The 20,586-nt window shown below is 34.0% G+C and overlaps 1 protein-coding gene across 1 annotated transcript in view; it reads left to right on the top strand.

The window, feature by feature from the left end:
- Nucleotides 1-20,586, top strand: part of RAP1GDS1 (Rap1 GTPase-GDP dissociation stimulator 1) — a 132,625-nt gene that overhangs the window by 36,639 nt on the left and 75,400 nt on the right. The window contains exons 3-4 of the mRNA XM_021680405.1: nucleotides 2,996-3,118; nucleotides 10,581-10,706. Of these exons, the coding sequence (XP_021536080.1) occupies nucleotides 2,996-3,118; nucleotides 10,581-10,706 (249 nt within the window). The remainder of the gene's footprint in view (nucleotides 1-2,995; nucleotides 3,119-10,580; nucleotides 10,707-20,586) is intronic.

Here is a 20,586-nt window from a genome sequence, read left to right as displayed (position 1 = left end):
TCCCCTCTCATGCTCTCTCTCACTCTCTCTTTCTCAAATAAATAAATAAAATCTTTAAAAAAAATTAAAAATAAATAAAAAATAAATAAAAGAGCGTAGTTAAAATGTCAATAGTAGTCTGGCTAAAGATAATGAAAAGTCTACCTTTAAAAAAAAAAACTGATCACAGTGCATGATTTCTTTACAAGTAGTCAGTCATTTAAATTGCAAACACTAACCACTGACTACTTCTTAATGTTCATTTAAAATTATTTCAAGAGTGCTCACAGATATCTGAGAACATCTTTTAGTCACAGATAAATACACCTTTTGAGATGCAATAGAATGCCAGTGCAGAAAGTATATATGAAATGAGACTGAAACTTTGTAATTATTTATTGTACAGTGGCATTTTAGTGATAAGCAGTATTTGGTTATGTTTCTATGCCAAAGGAAATAAGATAATTCTCAGCTGTTTAATTTAAATTTGAAACTTACAAAGAAATCCATATGCTAGCTGGTTAATAGAATTCCTGTTAGATTTTTCTAAATTGTATACCACGTTTATATGGAAAAAAAAATTGTTTTTCCCTTTTATTTCTCTGCCAATAGCATTAAAAAAATACTGTTCCCAAATCTTCATTCATTTTAGTATAGCTATTTTCCCAATTTCTTGGATTGTAAACTGTGGCAAGACTCATCAGAATGTAAGGCGTTGGTATTGTTTTTGTTTTCTTTTCCCCCCTTGCCCCTAGTGTTTAGCTCTGATGTTAAGTCATTCTTTCAGTTATGGTTAAGATGAGACATGCATGGGTGATTTGCACTTAACTGCTCGCCTCCACACACACAAATGCCTCAGCTTCACATCTAATCGTGATTCATGCCTTATGCCAGACTCTTGCTGTCATCCCAGCATCAGCAGATGGTGGGACAAGACCCCTGGGGCAGTCTGCCCCAGCATTCTGGGGTTATACATCTTCTGGTAGCAATGGTCAGAAAAGGAAGGATTTTAATATGGCAAATTGAGTTCAGTTCTTTTTGGCTTCTTGGGGGAAAAAAAATCAAGTAATGGAAATTTGGTGTCCGATTTTCAGGTGGTACCTTAAAAACTTATTTTTTAGTCCAAGAAACAAAATAAAAGCAAAACATCACATTATATTTTATACATATATAAAATTGTCCTTGCTGAAAGGACAGCTTCTATGTTTAAGTCCCATCATGGGTAGTTTATGTTTGTAATAATCTGAATTATGAGAAACATAGAAACTGCACACAGAAGGGTAGGTTTCTCTATTCATGCTTAGGTTTTCTGTTCTAAAAAAACAAAACCAAAAACCAGTGGATGCCAGGTAAAACACATGTCGATTTGTTAGTGTCATAGAATCTGAAGTAGCTATTTATTCTCTATGATTAGTGACTTTAGACAAGTTTACTTCATTTTTCTGGGCTCTGTTTCTTCACTTAATAAATAGCGTTATTTTAAAGTATCTCCAAAATTTCCTTTTTATTTTACTACATAAATATAAGAAACTAAAATAATATTTGCTGTATGAAAATGTACTAGGCTTATGATAGCAACAGGAAGTGCATAGGTGGAGTTTCAACATGGGATAATCTTGGTTACTTCATCTATAGTACTAATGTCTTAGGTGAGCACACAGATAACCAGTTGCAAATAACTTGTTTTAAGGTAATAAATCCATGGAAGTATAATTTTCCATATAGCTTTCTATTTCTTCAGAACCATTTCACAGTTCCAACTTCTTTTGATAATGTTAAGAGAGTGTTAAAGGTTCTTTAGCTCAGGATCCTGCATAGTCAAGGGGTGCACAGAACAGTGGTTTTTAACTTTTTTGACCAGACCCTATAATTAGAAATACATTTTACATGGAGTAGTACATGTGCATACATGTAGTTCAAACCAAAGTTGCACTGTTTTACCTTATTATGGGAAAAATTTTTAGAAATTACTGGTTCTTGTTCACCAAGCCAGAGTTCCTAATGGATTGGGACCCACAATTTGAAAAACACTATACTAAACAATCAGTACTTACTATAAAGAAATACATTATTGGGGGGGTAGACTCTCAAATTATTAAAAATGATTTTCCTATTCTGTGTTGATCACAACAGCTGCCATTTACTTAACAAGCAGTCTTTAGAGTTCCCTCTTAATTTGTATGTATATCCAAAGGATGTAAAGGATATAGGGGACTGAATTTAAATTGGATGTTTTAATGAGCTTTATAAGTCTCTAAATACATGCCATTCCTCTTCATTGTTTAGAATCAAATAGTAATTTTAAGTTTTATTTCCTTGAGTTTTTCTTTACTTCCATCATCATTCCAGTGTTCTTACTGTCTTTTAATAGGTCATGCTTTCAATAACAGGTACATGAGTGGCTTGGTTTCATAGAAAAGTTATTTGTATTTTAACAAAGAAGAGAAAGAAAGAAGTAGGGGACTCATATTTCTATATCAACAAATAGAGTTCTGAACACCATGGCCTTATTGCTGTTTACTATTTCTCTTCTTCATTAGTGGTCATTTGAATGGGTTATATGAAAAACATAGTAGTCATGGGAACTATATAGTCTCCTCTGTATGATTCCATATGACATGACATAAGGTGAGTTTTTTGCTCACTTAACTGTCATTAAAAATTACTATAGCATTGTAGCAAACCATAGAAATTACATATATAATGATATTGCCATTAAGAATTCAGAAGGGAAGTAGAAAAAAAGCATTCCTAGTCTGAATAGACCAGATTAGAACTAACATTGAAGAGTAAATATGGTGTACAAATGGTATATTCAGAAAAGATTCCTTTATAATCTGACTTTCGATAGACAAAACATTGTATTAGAAAGTGTTTTGTGCAAATAAAAACTCAAGGTAAAAGCAGCTTGTTTTTAACTGAAGATTATAAATATATATTTATATAAATGTATATAGATAAAGTCGTATTAGTGTTGAAGATTTTCATTTAAGTTCTTTGTATGTATCTCTTTCAGATATGGAAACGAGTGAAAAAATCCAAGGAAGTGCAATACTTCAGCTGTTTGCAAGTCTGTTGATTCCACAGTCTTCCTGCACAGCCAAAGTAGCTAACATCATAGCAGAAGTAGCCAAAAATGGTGAGGCTTTCCTCAAGAACTTTTCTGCTGGGAACATCTTCAGTTTTACACCTCACTTGTCAGTATGTTTTATTAATTTATGTTTTAATTTTGTAGATTAGACATTGTCCATTTCTTTTTATTTCTCTTTTCTTTGACTTTTTACCATGTAATTGTTGAAAATGACTATAGTTATAGTCATTCTATTCACATTTCCATTCCTTCAGAGTAGAGTTAAAGGAAAGCCACACCTGTGTCATGGATGTCTTTGGTAATAGGATTCTTGAGCTTGCCACTGAGTCATTCATCTTAATTGTCACGGGAGAGCTCACCTTTTCCAGTGTGTATGTTGGTTTGTATTATACCCAGATAAACTTCCCCTTCTTTTCAGGGAGGTGGGGGGTCTGACCTATTCTCCTAACATTGGCACCTGGCACCTGACTGCAGCAGTGCAGCTGGAATTTATGTTCTGTTTCCTGCACTCACCTACGTGGGACACATTTATTTCTTAAGTCTCCATGTAAGAATACTATGGAAAAACAGCAATGACAGCAAAATTTAGATTATGTAATAGCTAATCCGTCCTATTAGAGATGGTTTCTATCTAATGAGAGATTCTTTGGAAGAACTGTATTTTACCAGAAATATTTGCACGGGTTTTTTTTTTTTTTTTAAGATTTTATTTACTTATTTGAAAGAGAGAGAATGAGAGAGAGAGAGCAAGCACATGAGAGCGGGGAGGGTCAGAGGGAGAAGCAAACTCCCTGCCAAGCAGGGAGCCCGATGCGGGACTCGATCCCGGGACTCCAGGATCATGACCTGAGCCGAAGGCAGTCGCCCAACCAGCTGAGCCACCCAGGAGCCCCTGCACGTGATTTTAATTCAGTTTGAGAAAAACACTGACTTCTTAAAGCAGTTTTTAAGCATAAGGGAAGGCCATACTTAATGTAATATCTTTAGCATGCCTCGATTTTCGAAATTTGGTATTATTTTTAGGACTTTTATTTTAGCAATTTGCATATATTATAAAGAGAAGAAATTTTTAAAATTCTGGCTTCATTTGTGTAATCAGTATGGCAGGTGGCATTGTAAAGTACCAGTATGTGTTCTTTTTGGCCCAGTAAGACAATTTGTTCATGTGTGTTACCAAAAAAAAAAAAAAAAAAAAAAAAAATTGCAATGGAATTTTTTCATTTGTTTAGAGGTTCTCAAAATGTCTTTCAGATTCCAATGAGGTTCTGTATTGGTAAATCATTTTTTGGTTGTTAAATGAAAATTGGCCACTTATTGTTTGTATGTCATGTGTAAGCTACTGTAATTATATAATCATTATGCTGTGCTTTGGATTCAAGCTGGTCATAACTGTTCAGATTCCTAGTGGTAGGGGAGTATTTAGTGTGCTTCAAGCAGATTTGAACTGCTCTGAATAGACAGTGATTATCTTGGAATAACAAAGAACTCCTGAAGCAGATCTAGTTTGAGAATGGAACCCCTCTAGACGGTATTTGTTAACCTAGACCAACCATTACCTGAATCTATTCTTAGATGCAATACAGCTTGATTTTTAAGATCAGGTTGTTCATTTTTTTTTTTTTAAAGATTTTATTTATTTATTTTAGAGAGAATGAGAGAGAGCATGAGAGGGAAGAGGGTCAGAAGGAGAAGCAGACTCCCCGCTGAGCAGGAAGCCTGATGCAGGACTCGATCCTGGAACTCCAGGATCATGACCTGAGCCGAAGGCAGTCACTTAACCAACTGAGCCACCCAGGTGCCCCTAGGTGGTTCATTTTTTAACTTCATGGGAATTACAGTATACATTTCTAGAAATCAATTTTTTTTCTTAAAACCTTTTTAGAATGAGTCTACATACTAATTATAACATAGATTCAGAAATTTCGGATAGTAAATTTTTGTGAAATGAATTTTCATTCCTCTATGATCTTACTTAATAATATCAGTCCTTACAATACTTTGTCACAGTTTTGTGATAATTCTCCTGCTATAGGTTGCTGCTAGTAACACTCTAATGGATGACAGCTATGTTGTAAAGACATAATAGAATTTTTAGAATTTATGCTTCTAATCAGAGGCTTGTTATGGCATATCACTAACCTCTACTGATTAAAATAAATAGAATACATTTAAATACTTATTTCTTGCTTAATCACCACATTGTTTTTGTAAGTGATTGGCTGAGAAAGTGAATTAGAATCTTCTTTTAAAAACAATATCTTCAGAAATATAGCATGATCCAACAGAGTACATTGATTGGGCTTGTCTTCTTGTTAGGAACTTGACAATGAAAAAAAGATTATATGAACCAGAGTTAAAAAGAGATTGGAAGTTGATTTGTTCATCTTCACTCTGCTGCACATTTTATGTAACTACAGGGGAGAAATATTAGCATATACTTCTTAGATTCAGGTTAATCTAAAAATATAATTACGTTTACACTTGCACATCCAGAAAACCCTCTAAAAATTAACATACCTGACTGTACTAATGTTCAAAATCCAGAGGATTAGCAAGAAGTTTCATGGGCAGGTTTAATGTGGGAGCATAGCTATGAGCATAAATTATAGGATTATTTTATAATAATTATTATATAATATATTTTATAATATATAATAATTATAGTTTTATTTTATGCACATGAGAAAACAGGTTAAATATCTTGGCTATCTTTACAGCTAGTAGGTGGTACAGCTGCGATTCAAACACTTAGGTGATAATAGTTGGAATTTATGCTTCGCTTTGTCTCTTCTGCTTTACTTCTCTTCAGTAAATGAGATTTTATGATAGAAGTGCAAAGTGTACTAGTGGTCTGAATGCAGGGTTAGCAGCATATGACCTGAAAGATTACGCTGATAAATGAAGTTAAAATGTGTAAAAAGCAAACAAAAGGTGAACTACTTTGTATCTCTTCATCTAGTCCTCCAAAACAATAGTTGCCTGCCTTGGACCATCAGCATCAGATTCACTAAAAACTGATTAGGATACAAATTCTTGGATCCTCCCACTTAGACCTACTGAATCAGGAGCTCTAGGACTGGGGCCTGCTTGCCGTCTGTTTTAACAAGTCTTCCAGGTGATTCTCATGCCTATAAAGCTTGAGAACCAAATTGCAGTCTAAAGTAATACAGAATCAGTAATTTGGATCAATATTATGCCTTTTCCCCCCAGTCTGTGCTTTATCAGATTGTAAGTGTTTATAAAACTTTTCCCCCAGAATGCTCTGAACAAAAGAGTTTAAGTGTACACCCAGGATGAACTAGAGAGGCCACCACTAGAAACAGGGAAGTCTCCTGCTTTGTCTTGTAAATTTATTTGCTTTAATTTTGTCCTCTATTCCATAACAAAGATATGTTTATTTTAGTATTAAATATATGTATGCTCTAGAAAAGTTGTTGAATAAAATTGATACTACCCCCCCCCAACCAGAGAAATTCACCAGGTTGTCAGGTAGCTAGCTTTAAGTATACCTTGATACTGCAGTGTTGGAAGCTTAACCTCAGTCATTTTGTAAGAATTAGTTACAGTTACCAGTATTGACTTTTATTTTTTAACAAAAGGCAATACAGTATAAATGAAAAATGTCAATTCAGCAACCTATGTATAAAAGTCACTGGTTCTTATGTATTCATGCCTCATAGTTGTCCTTGTTCTTCCAAAAAAAACCATAAAAAGTTAAGAGTTAATAATAATAGGAAGCTTATTAGAGAAAATTAGAGAAAATTCAAACTCTGAATATACATTACTATTTAGTCTAACATGAGTGTTAGTCTAACACTCAATGTTTTTATTTGGCTTATAGAGTTAAAAAAGTTTTAATAAAATAGATTTGGGTCCTTCAGGCAGCTGAAAATGGGGAAAGTATGTATATGTAAGACTTTTAATATTTGATAAGCAGATTATAAAAAGTAGATTTTGTAAAGAAAACTATTTTATGATTTTCATCACAGTGCTGTACTTCATGATGATGCTGAATGAGTATATAATTCTAGTAGGTTTGGGAAAGTAAAAGCAAAAAAGAAAGGAATACTGGATTCAGAAAGAAATAGAAATATTCTATCAAGCATTTATTGAGTGTTTCACTACAAAGGAAAAAAAATACTCTTCAGTAGAAATCAACTTGATGTTAATGAATTTGGGTTGATATTGAGATAGAGCAATGCCTATTCCTTGAACCTCTATATTGAATTTCTATATTGAAGTCCACACATTATGCAAAAAACAAAATGAATTTTATCTTGTATAGACACACATAGAAGCATACAAGTACTTAGTGGTTTCTGCCTTCTGTTGCATAATGGCTTCCACTGACTTTGGTTTCTTCACTCACTATCATTCTGTATGTATCTTACTTTGAGCCTTAGCCTGACAGTCCTTCCCTCATTCCCCAGGAACTTTTCGGTTCTCCGGAGTTCAAATTACCAAGAGAGGATCTGATTTTTTTTTTTTTTTAAGTTCATTGCTGTTGTCCTGTTTAGCAGATTTTTTGAACTAGAACATCTGATAGGCTATTGGCCACCCTGTATATAGTCTGGACTCGAGTCAGAGTCTGACCAGCTATGATCAGGTAACAGGCTTATGTAGTATGAACTAGGGATGTGGGTAGTGGGAATCCCTTTGAACAAGGATGACTGTCACAGCCATTCATTCTGTAGCTTCTATAACATTATATATATAATATATATAAATAAATAATATATAATGAAATATATTTTATTTTATTTATTTATTTTTCAAAGATTTTACTCATTTATTTGACAGAGAGAGACACAGCAAGAGCAGGAACACAAGCAGGGGGAGTGGGAGAGGGAGAAGCAGGCTCCCCGCAGAGCAGGGAGCCCGATCTGGGACTCGATCCCAGGACCCTGGGATCATGACCTGAGCCGAAGGCAGTCGCCCAACCAACTGAGCCACCCAGGCGTCCTAATGAAATATATTTTAAACATATTCCTTATAAGTTCCTGGTATGTTTTTATATCTATCCATGTAAAGTAGGTAACTTCATGTCTTTAAAACTAGCTAAAGGGCGCCTGGGTGGCTCAGTCGTTAAGCGTCTGCCTTCGGCTCAGGTCATGATCCCAGGGTCCTGGGATCGAGCCTACAAGAAGCCTGCTTCTCCCTCTCCCACTCCCCCTGCTTGTGTTCCCTCTCTTGCTGTGTCTTTCTCTGTCAAATAAATAAATAAAATCTTTAAAAAAAAAAGAAAAACTAAAGAGGGCTGCACTCCTCAGTTAAAAAGCAAACTGAAAAGCAGAAGGTTTTAGAAGGGAGTTTACTTTTTCCAGGGACTGGCAGTATTGCCTTTACATTGAAAGCTGAGGAATATATTAGTTTTATTTTATTTTTATGTGCTTTTTTAAAAAAATTGAGGCACAATTGACCTATAATATGGTGTTTGTATGCTTTTGTATAAAAAAACAGTTCAGAACAGTTTTATTTGATTCTGCAGTTTTTCTGTAATTATTTATTCTCTATCATTTCAAGAATAACTGGAACTATTGATTGTACCATCAGAATTTTGAAAGATATGTTGGTATCATATAGACCATTAGAGCATCAAAGCAAAGAAAAATAGTAGCTCATCAGTGTTGCCATCACCTGAAGAATAGCAACAACAAACCAAACAAGCAAAACAATAAAATATAACAACAGGTTCCATTTATGAAATAAGAGTGCAAATCAGACTATTCCTAAATTTCTTATTTTAGTAGTTACTTCACTGTTGGAAACTAGGCATAGGGAAAGGTAGGAAAGATAATGAATATCTATCTTTAAATTGATTAATTTGAGTTGGTGACATGTTATTTTAAGATTTGAAATATATAAAGATCCTAAAGTGATCATTAACTTAAGAAGTAGACAAGTAGATTGATGTGTCATCCTCTATAGAAGATGGTCATTGAATTCTTGAAAGTATGTATAGCATAAATCGTTTTCCCAATAGGGAAAACTCCCAATAGGGAGTTAAAACAAACAAACAAACAAACATCAACAGTAGACTTGAAGATTAACTTTAGAAGTAAGAAGTACTTCTTAAATCTTGGAAGTTTAAATTACAGAGAGTTTTCAATAATACAATGGTAAGTAAGTAAGAGATGTAATAGGAATGCAATCCTTTGTTTAGGTATAGAGGAATACCTCTGTGATTCATAGCTATGTCATGGGGAAAAGAAGTTGTTTCAGTGGTAACAGCTCACATAACGGCCCTATATGATGTGCTCTAGGAATTTGAAAATGAGGAAAAAAAGAGAGGGAAGATTTCTTATGATGGTACTGGTGGAACAAACTAAGGAGTTGACCGCCTTGAAAGTAATAGTGAATAGACAATGATTTTTTTATTTAGTAGGATGGGTTATAGGTTGAGGAATTAGGTCTGTGTTGACTAAGTTCCTTGACTAGTACATCCTATAGTAAGTCATGATGTCCAAAATGATAGTTCTCATATTATTTGGAGAACTTGCATTAATTGGATATCATTATTATCCTTTAATTTTATAGTAGTCCATCATGAGACACTGTAAAAAAGTTTATGTCTAGTCATCATGACTATGATATCATTGGGGGACAATAAATTTGAGAAAGATTTACTATAGAACTAATGAAAAATGAGTTGGAAGTATAAGAAAACTTAACATTTGGTACTTGAGACCTATGAATGTGTGGGTATAACAGCAGATGTGAGTGATCCATAAAAATAAAGAGTAGGAATTAAGGAATAGATTATTTTACTAGGTCTTAGCCACTGAAAAGGACCTATAATTTGTTTTTTGGTTTTTTTAAAGATTTTTTTTTTTATTTATGTGACAGAGAGAGACACAGTGAGAGAGGGAACACTGTGACTATCACTCTGAATGGGAGAGGGAGAAGCAGGCTTCCTGCGGAGCTGGGAGCCCGATGCGGGGCTCGATCCCAGAACCCTGGGATCATGACCTGAGCCGAAGGCAGACGCTTAACAACTGAGCCACCCAGGCGCCCCAGGACCTATTATTTGTAATGATACACTTGAACCTTTAAAAAATATTTCGTCTTTTTAGAGAACATATAGTGAAAAAAGAGAGCGAGAACATGTGAAAATTTGCACAATTTGATGGCTTAGTTTATAACTGTAGTACTTTAGTTATCACGCTCATGGAAAGAACATTGCCAGTGTTTCCGTCATCATATATTGCTTCCCAAGCACATTCATTACTATGAGAAGATAGTGATCAATTAGGTATAATGAAAGTTAATTAAAAATCTTTTGGGTTTATGACAGAGACTGTCAACAAAGAAAAATATGACCCCACTTATTTTGTGTACTTATTTCACTAAGTATTTAGTAGAGTTATAATGGTACTTTTGAACAGAATGTACTCTTCAAATGGTAAGCCATCTTAAACCTTTTAATAGTAGGTAGGTATTTTATTAAAAGACATGATTATGTAAATTGTGAATTTTTAGATTTTTAATTACCTATGTCTCTTATTTTCAGAATTTATGCGTATTCCATGTGTGGATGCTGGATTGATTTCACCACTGGTGCAGCTGCTAACTAGCAAAGACCAGGAAGTGCTACTTCAAACGGGCAGGGCTCTAGGAAACATATGTTACGATAGCCGTAAGTGTTGAAATATCAATGATACACTTAAAAACTTTTTTTTTAAGAATTACGGTTTTGAGACCAATTTCACTTTTAGTGTTAGCACTGTCTTTTTTAGACTAAGACACTAACATGGGCCAAAATGACTTAGTTCTGCTTACTCAGCAGAACCAGTAGAAATTTGGGTCATAGCATTCTTAACTAGGAAGTTAAGGAAATGAATTCTTTTCCTCTGCTATCACAAATAATACTTTTGGAGGAAAGTAAGTCAATTTCTAAGAAATTGGGGCTTTTAGTTTTAGAAAAAATACATATTATCTTTTCAGTTAGATTTTACTGAAGTTCTGTCTCTGAATGAGAATGCTTATGAACACAGTTTTTTAAAGTATCTAAGCCTGTCCAAATAAATTTTTAATTACTTGCAATTCAGTATATCCATTCATAAAAACCTTCATCTTCTCAAAAGCTACATTGGCCCACTGCATTTGCATTGACTCCATTCCTATTTGTCATAATGTCACACTGTCATCCTCACGACCTTCTATAATACACTGCTCTGCCAGATAGAGAGAAAGCAAGAACTTGGGTATGGGTATATTACAAAATTTTCTACTTCTCCTCTCCACATTTATGTAAATAGAATACAGGAAAAGCTTGAGTATATTCAGTTTAATTAGCCTTATCCTGGATTTTCCTTAGACTTATATTTTCTGAGCCAAAAACACATACTTTAACATTTACCTTTAAAATCTCCTAGGAATTTAGTTCTATTTATTTAGGATAGCTCTTACTGTTTATTTTCCCCATTGATGTCATGCACAAAAGACATAGCCCTTTTATAATAGGCAGTGCTTCAAAAAGTTATTTGTGCATGTAAACCAGATAGAAAATAAGGTCATGAACATACTTATGGTAAAAGAAAGAAGTAGAAAAAAGACTGAAGCTACAACTTTTCAGTTATAATTTGTAGCATTAATGGTAAGGCCAGCCTCATTTATTCTTCTTTCCTTTTTCTGGAACATTATATATCATATCTGAGGATGTGGATGTCTTAATATGAATTTTAGCTTATAGCTCCTAGTCCCCAATACTGGTTATAAATTTATCTACTGTTCCTTCATTCCTGTGCCTTTTATCCTAGGATATTAGCTTTACTTATAAACTTCTGGTACTTTATGTTTATAACTTTGCATTATTATATAGGATTTTTTTAAACATCATGGCTTATTATAATATTAGCTTTCCAGAGTGAACCATTTAAGATATATTTTATATGACTAATTTTAACAATATATACTAAAAAAGCCTCTACAGAGTTATAGTCAAAGATTGATGGCATGTATTTGGAGAGCATTGATCATTACTATGTTTATTCTTATCCTCTGTGTATATTACTAGAGCTTAAGTCTATCATAAGTATTCTTTAATCCTTGTTCTGTTTAATTATTCTTAAATTATGCATTTTTTAACCATAGGAAATAACTGTTTTGAGTACTTTTTTCCTGGACTTTCCCTTATTTTTGGCACAGTACAAGAAACACTCATACTGATCTCTTGTCTCATTGCTGTGATTTTTATGGGCACAGAGTAATTTATTTCCTGTGTACTCTAAGGAGCCTTGAAGTTAGGGTAATAAATGTGTAGTTAATAAGATTATCATTTTGATGAAACTAAAGTCCATTATTATAGTGTTTATCATATCTGTTTGCTCTGTTCTTATGAGGTATACAGTATAAAGTCTGTGGATGTGCTTTAGGCTATGAAGTTAATTTTTTTGTTTCATTTATTTATAAATATTTATAACCACTTCATTTTCACTTAATTCAGTGTAATTTATAGTTAAGTAGAAAATTAAGCATAGCAAATACAGGCCATTTTCTATACTTGTAAACCTTGTTTAAGGAAAATGAAGTTAGTAGTCTTAAAAAGAAATGATTTATTATTGTAAGTCATGTGAAAAATGTGTTCGTTGTGCCATGCTATCTTGTGCATATAATTTCCATAAGCCTGTATGCTTTCTTATCCTTTCATTTGAAATTAAATCTCTGTGAACTTCTCAGTGATTTTTTCAGAATAATTGTAGGGAATTTGAATTTGAATTTGAATTATAAGAATATTTTATATCTGTAAATGATAATGCTGTGTGGCTGATTTGTGAATTTACTTGAAATGCATTTCTCATTATATTTTGTGACAATTGGGAGTTTGAAAGAACCCAGAAATTAGATTTCTTTTTAAAAAGTATTAATAGCTTCTTTTTTAATTAATTAACCTTATTCCCTCTCAAGAATGTAATGCTTTGTTCTTAAAAGGAAGATTGAAAACTCCGCATGACACCTTTATAAATACAAGGAATCTTTTTCTTATAAGTAACATATGTTTTAAAATTCACATTTGTGTTTTATCAAACTTTCCTGTCAGACTAATTAGTTTACTTATATATTATGATGTACTCCAAATGGAGAATTTTTTAACGTAGGTTTATTCAGAATGATACTGGGCTTACAATAGATACGAAAGCCAATGTATGCAAAAAGCACCAGAAGGCATTCACTATTAGAGATAGAAATTTGAGTAATATATATGTATTTTATGGATTTATATTTTAACCCTTAAAAAGTAAAGCAGTTGCTAGCATATTTCAGTTAACACAGTTTATTTGAAAGGAGGAGAGCTCCAATTGTAAAAGGAATTACACTTGCCATAAAATCCATGGAAATCTTTTGAAAAAAGTAGGTCAGATTTCAGTTTTACCGGCTTTGACAGTACCCATTGTAGGAGCTCTTCTGAATGGAAGGAAACTCTTATATAACATCAGGTAGCAGGCTGATATAGCTGCTAAATGGGTCGGAGTGAGGCTTTGTTGCTGATGAACTGTTTGAATCCCAGTCTCTCTCTTGCATATAGAGATGAAAGAATCACTGGGTAAGAACATTTTTCATTTAAAATGTCTGGTCTTTTTTCTGTTCTCCCAAAGAGCCAGCAAAGGTACTTCACTTATGGATTTCTCTTTCGAAGTATCCAAACAGACTTCTGATAATAAGCAACATTTTAAAATAGCTCTTTTGCCTTGAACTTTGCCAAGTAACTCTTTTTATAACAAGTTTGACATCCTTTAAATCAAAGATCAGAGAAAAATTATATTTCAATTTAGAAGGAATCAGCAAAGCTTTGTTGGGGATACCTTGGGGAATATAATTTTAAATAAAGAGAAATAGTATTAAATTTCAGAATTGCATACCTTCAGCCTGTTTCATTATACATTTCTCTCAGAGGTGATATTAAAAAGAAAGAGTTCTTTTTTCCTCCTTATTTGGCCATCTCTGTAGTATTCCCTTCTTTCAGTGATTAGTTTTGTTTATATAGCTGTGCATATTTTAAATTGCTGATGTAGTTAAATGGTCTTATAGTACTAAAGAGCTTCACGTTAAATTCCCATGCTGTATTTATAATTTGTAAAGATAAATTGGTGATTGGAGACTGAGTTTTCTCTGTTTGCAGATGTTACTGCTTGAGGTCAGGAAATAATTGGTATTAGATATACTTGTTCAAAGTTATTTAGTAGGGCCTAGAAGAAAATGATTAGACAAAATTAAATATTTGTGCCTTTTTATATACCAGAAAAAGATTAATACACAATTCAAATTAATACATATTAAAATTAAGCAAATAATGCCTGTTTACAAAAAATAAAATTAATGCTTATTATGTAATTAGTACTGTTATTGGAAAGATACACACTTAGGGAGCTTATATAATATGCCATCTTACATGCTATAAAGAAAATTGGATTCGTGCTCACTGATGAATAAACAAATATTCCAAAATGAGGTGATAATCGGGCTTGCCAAAGCCGGTATTTATGAAGTGAAATAAATATTATTTATTTCATTGACTTCAATTGTAATTGGAAAGGATACCAAATATATGCATGGATCTATGTATATATATTAGTGATTATAAGTATGCTACACTATTTTTATGTAAAAAATAAAGAATTCATTGTTCTGGTTGCAAATACTAAAATATACTTAGCAATAATTCTATAATATTTTGTAATATAAGTTGGTTAGATAAGTGTGTATTAATATAATACAGACATGCTTTGAAATTGCCTAAGTAAGCAATGTGTATTTGCAGCAGTTATATTTAACAGGGAACTATTTATGCCTGGCATTTAAAATACATGTTTATTGGGCGCCTGGGTGGCTCAGTCGTTAAGCGTCTGCCTTTGGCTCAGGTCATGATCCCAGGGTCCTGGGATCGAGCCCCGCATCGGGCTCCCTGCTCAGCGGGAAGCCTGCTTCTCCCTCTCCCACTCCCCCTGCTTGTGTTCCCTCTCTCGCTGTGTCTCTCTCTGTCAAATAAATAAATAAAATCTTTAAAAAAAAATAAAATAAATAAAATAAAATACATGTTTATTTCAATGGTATAAATTAGGTTTAGTATTTAATTATGTTATTAAAGGGTTTTGCAGGTTCATATATTTACCCCACTCCTTTTACAGTATTCAGTTTTTTTTTTTAAGATTTTATTTATTTATTTGACAGAGAGAGCACAAGCAGGGGGAACAGCAGAGGGAGAGGGAGAAGCAGGCTCTCTGCTGAGCAGGGACCCTGATGTGGGGCTCGATCCCAGGACCCTGAGATAATGACCTGAGCCGAAGGCAGACACTTAACTGACCTAGCCACCCAGGCACCTCTGCAGTATTCAGTTTTAGAGTAAAATAGAATTATCAGCCAGTAAGTATAAAAATCAGATTCTTCAACTTTTAACAGTTAATCTGTTGTATATGAATGGGTGTATTATCAAAGTATATCATGTATATAAGAATAAAAAACTATATGCAACAGCTATTTTTAGAGATAGTAATTACAGCTATTATCACATGAAAATGTTACAAAGATATCTTAGGGATGCCTGGGTGGCTCAGTCAGTTAAGCGTCTGCCTTCGGCTCAGGTCATGATCCCAGGGTCCTGGGATCGAGCCCCACATCAGGCTCCTTGCCAAGTGGGGAGCCAGCTTCTTCCTCTACCTGCTGCCCCCCGCTTGTGAATGTGCATGCGTGTGCACGCGCTCTCTCTCTCTCTCTCTCTCTGACAAAATCTTAAAAAAAAAGATATCCAGAATATATAGTTAGAAATAGATGTTTTGTAACACTGTTATAAGCTCTAAAAAAAAATCGCATGCCATTAAAGACACCTCTATCTAATACACACAAAGGAACACAACTTGTTGACCAAGTACACAATAAGTATGTGGTTTTTGGTCAGAATAAAAAAAATGAGAGTAGTAGTAATTGGGGCCATTTTTAGAAATTAAGCAAATAGTGCATTGCTTATAAAAGAAATATAGTGTACTTTAAAATTAATGTAATTATAAATAAATGAGATTTTACTATGCCCCTCCCGGAAGGCAAATATTGCAGATTGATGAGATTTCCAGTTCTTCCATTCACTAAGTTGTCATTTAATCTTTATGAATTTCAGTTTCCTCATTGGTAAAGTGACTTGTGTGGATTAAATCAGGTATATTTGTAGATGTATAATATAAATTATGAACTAGTATACAAAGAAAATATGTAGCATTTATATGAGATTGTTTTCGCTTGGGCTGCTATAACAAAATATCATACACTGGGTGGCTTAAACAACCAACATTTGTTTCTCATAGTTCTGGAAGCTGAGAAATCCAGCCAAGATCAAGGTGCCAGTAGATTGAATATCTGGTGAGGACATTCTTCCTGCTTTGCTCATAGCTTCCTTCTCATTGTATCCTCATCTGACAGAGAGAGAAGAAAAGAAAGAGAGGAAGCAAGCTCTCCTGTCTCTTATAAAGGCACAGATCCCATTATGACACTTCTACCTCTATGACCTAATTACTTCCTACTACCTTCACATCAGGGGTTAGGGTATTAACATATGAATTTCGGAGGGTCACATTCAATCCATACGTTGTTTCTAAAAGTGTGCTGTGACATAGTGTAATATATACACTAATGTACACAAGATATTTAAAATAAAGGTATAAAGGCCAGAAGCCTTATAAAGACGGGCAAAGATAAATCTAAGAATCAAGGATAATATATTTACTATAATGAGCACTAATTCAATTTGAACTTCTTGGCAGCCAGGATGGAAAAAAAAAACAAACTTGTTATGGTAAGTGATTTTTATTTTATGCTAAGGAGAAATAGTCTAGTTCTTCAATCAAACAAAAACTGTTGAGATAAATACTAAAAGAGATTTATCATCAGTATATCATTAGTTCCCTAGATGATTGTGTACACATCCCTCTTAAAATATGCAAAGGATATTGGCTGGCATTAGAGGCAGCATCTTCAATAATGGCTGTAAAAAAATTGCCCCAATTTTCTCCATATGATTGTTTCTTGTACCAAATCTTCAACAGCATCCAAGAAATAATACTGAGTAACTTTGTTTTAATTGGGCAATATAGCCCAAATGTGTTGTTTTTTAGTAAACTTCAAGCATACAACTTAAAAATCTGAAGAAGTTTTGACTTGAATATATTTTCTAATTTATTTTATTTTTTAATTTTTTTAAAAGATTTATTTATTTATTTGACAGAGAGATAGCGAGAGCAGGAACACAAGCAGCGGGGAGTAGGAGAGGGAGAAGCAGGCTTCCCGCTGAGCAGGGAGCCCGACGCGGGGCTGGATCCCAGGACCCTGGGATCATGACCTGAGCCAAAGGTAGACGCTTAACGACTAAGCCACCCAGGCACCCTGATTTTCTAATTTATTTTAAACCAAAATGCAGTTCTACTTTGTATTCATTGTATCTGCTCAGTTTCTGTGTTGTGTATAATAATATATCCAAGTTCTATTTTCTGAGATAAAAAAATATGCTGTCTTTTATTTCTAATCCTGTTATCAATTTGATAAAAATCTGATTTGCATGAAAGCAAATATTTTAAAATACCACATGTTGATAGTGGTTGCATGAATCTATACATGTGATAAAATTGCTTGGAACTGTGTACATTCCCATACATATACACAAGTGCAGATGAAAACTGATGAAATCTGAACAAGAGCTGTAGGATGTATCAGTGTCAGTTTCCTAGTTGGGATATTGTATTAGAGTTGTGTAAATGTGACCATTAGAGTGAGCTGGATGTAGGGTACATGCACCTTTATGTACTGCTTTTTGCAATTTCCTTGAGTCTCTATTTCAAAATTAAAAGTTTAGAAAACTCCACTTATCCAGGAGGCATACATGCTCTCTCTTTTATGGGAAGTGACCTTGCTTCTTTCATCCCTACTTCTGGGGTGGGGGAAATATATATATATCACATATATATAAATACACACTTATATACATGAACACACACATACAAAATTTTAAAGTATGACCTACAACAATAATTTTTTTAACTGGGTTTGTATAATTAAAATGGAAGATACAATTACCTCTAATATTTTTCTCCCTTCCAATTTGACTTTCAGGGAAAAAAAATCAACAAAAAATTGACAGTCCCAAAATAAGATTTAGGGAGAGGGAATTTATACTCCCAGGACTTTGATCAGAACAAGTAATGAACAAGTAATAACTTTACTAGCTTCCCCCTTCTATGCAACTTATAGTGATAGGTTAGTCTCATGAGAATTTCTGTGTTGGTCCACAAGCCTCTACTTCAGGTGAGATTTCTGATAAGTCAGTATCAGCCTTTAAGTAGTTTATAATTTACCCTTGTTCTAGAAAACTAATGCAAATGATGTGAGGGGGAAAATGCTTTTGCTGATAATCACTTCTGTTTAATTGTTCAAGTGTGTCTCTGATATTTAAAGAGGTTGTAGTGTATGAAGGCAATGAAGCGTGTATGTCAATGTTAAAAAAACAAGGCACTATTTAACAAATGTTGTAAAAGGTTATATTGAAGGTATTTCAGCAAAAGAATGAAATGCTCAAATTGATACCATAGACAAAGTTAATTTGAAAGAGGTGTACATTATAAGATAGGCAGTCATTCTTAACAAGAAGTGTACATCTGAAACACTTAGGGAACCTTTTCAAAATACATTTTCTTAGCCATATGCTAGAACCAGTAAATCATTATCCGAGGCTAGAATCCAATGTATCATATGTATATTTTGAAAAAGCTCCCTAAATTATTCTGATGCACATTCCTGCTTAAAAAACATTGGGCAGTGGACTAGATGAAGAATAACCAGTAAGAAGGCTAGTTTTTCTTTTTAAGCTTGAGGAACAAATGATAGAACAGGAAGGAAGAGGGTGTGTATGGAACCCAAGAAGATATAAGAAGAAAGAAGGAGTCTATGAGTCCAGAATTTGAATCAGGATTAACACTAACCATAGAAATGTGTTTGGAGGTGTGTTGAACTTGAAGTGCTCTTGTCACATTCAGGTGACAGAGCTTTAGGATTCATGCACTTACGAGTGATCGTTGACTCATGAGAATAGAAGAAATGTTTAAAAGGAAAACAGACACATTTAGGGTGTAGATGAAATGAAGGAGCTTGTGAAGAAGTACTGAAAGATTCGAGGAAAGTACGTTTATTGTCATGGATTCCAAAGAGTTGGGTGGTAAACAGTGTCAAGTACTGCCAAGAAAAAAAATACTGAATTTTGATGATTGGATAAAGAGACGTTCATGTTTTAAAAAACATCTTTAAGTTGAGTTTTGTGGAGAGAGAAGTCAAATTGCAAGGGCTCTGGTAAGGAATGAGGAAATGAAGAGAGAGTATTAACTTTCTAGAAGTTTAATGAGAAAAGAAGAGATGAGTAGTTTGAGGGGAGGGCAGTACTGTGAGAGTGATGTAGAGTAGTGGAGACAGGAACATATTTGTTAGGCCAGGACCCTGTGGACAAGCACAGGGTAAATTTCTTTAAGGGAAGAATTGATAGAGAAAGATCATAGATGAAAAAAGGAATGAAGTCGTGAAAGCAAGTAAACAGGGTTGGTATTAGAACAGAAAAGGACATTTCTGCCTTAAACTGTCAGAAGATAGGTGAAGGTATAAAAAAAAGATAGTAAAGAGGACAATCAGAAGAGTGTTTTCTAGCATGGCCTCCCATCTTCTCAATAAAGTGGAAGTCAAATCCATCTATTAATAAAAGTCAGCAGCAAGGTAATAGTAGGAAACTTGTGGTGTGGGGGGGAAAGTTCAGAATTGGGGCTATGGGGCATGTTATCAATAGTCATGAAGATCGAATTGTTTAAATAACCGGAGGATAAGTGGAGGTTTACTGTGGTTAGAGATCTTGATTTCTGCGTCTGTTTATTAATTTGTGTTGTGCACTTAAAATGTATGTAGGCTAAGAAGTTATTTTGTACTTTGATGTGGACAGGAAAGAAACATGGAAAAAACTTGAAATTGGTATTCCAGCTTCATAGAAGCATGTATTTTGTATCAGAGTGGGAAGAGAAGTGAGGCAGAGAAGAGGAAGCCATTATAGTAGGCCAGGTGGGATGTAGTAAATACTGACTGGAGCAGAGAGAATGAAATTCAAATACGAAGTAAGAGTAGATTGCTTATTATCAGTTTGTTTGGTTCTTGCAAAGTAGTGCACTAGGTTTAAGAAGTGGTTACTTAAGTAACCCTTCAGATAGTTCACACTTTGAGGAATTACGATCTTTCCATTTTTATACTTGATTGTCACATTCAAATCCCTCTTGTTTATTAAAATGGTATTTAAAAATCTAAGATGCTATAAATTTTTACCTTAATAAAAATTGTAGGGCAAAGAACACAGTACATAGCTGCTTTTTTTCCAGTACTTCATTAGTTTCCAACTACTATGTTATAAAAATGCGACTGGCTTGTTAAAAAGAGATGGAATAGGGGCGCCTGGGTGGCTCAGATGGTTAAGCATCTGCCTTCGGCTCAGGTCATGATCCCAGGGTCCTGGG

The sequence above is a fragment of the Neomonachus schauinslandi genome, chromosome 2 (assembly GCF_002201575.2).
Source record: "Neomonachus schauinslandi chromosome 2, ASM220157v2, whole genome shotgun sequence".
Lineage (NCBI taxonomy): Eukaryota > Metazoa > Chordata > Mammalia > Carnivora > Phocidae > Neomonachus > Neomonachus schauinslandi.
This window is presented reverse-complemented; position numbering and strand designations above follow the sequence as displayed.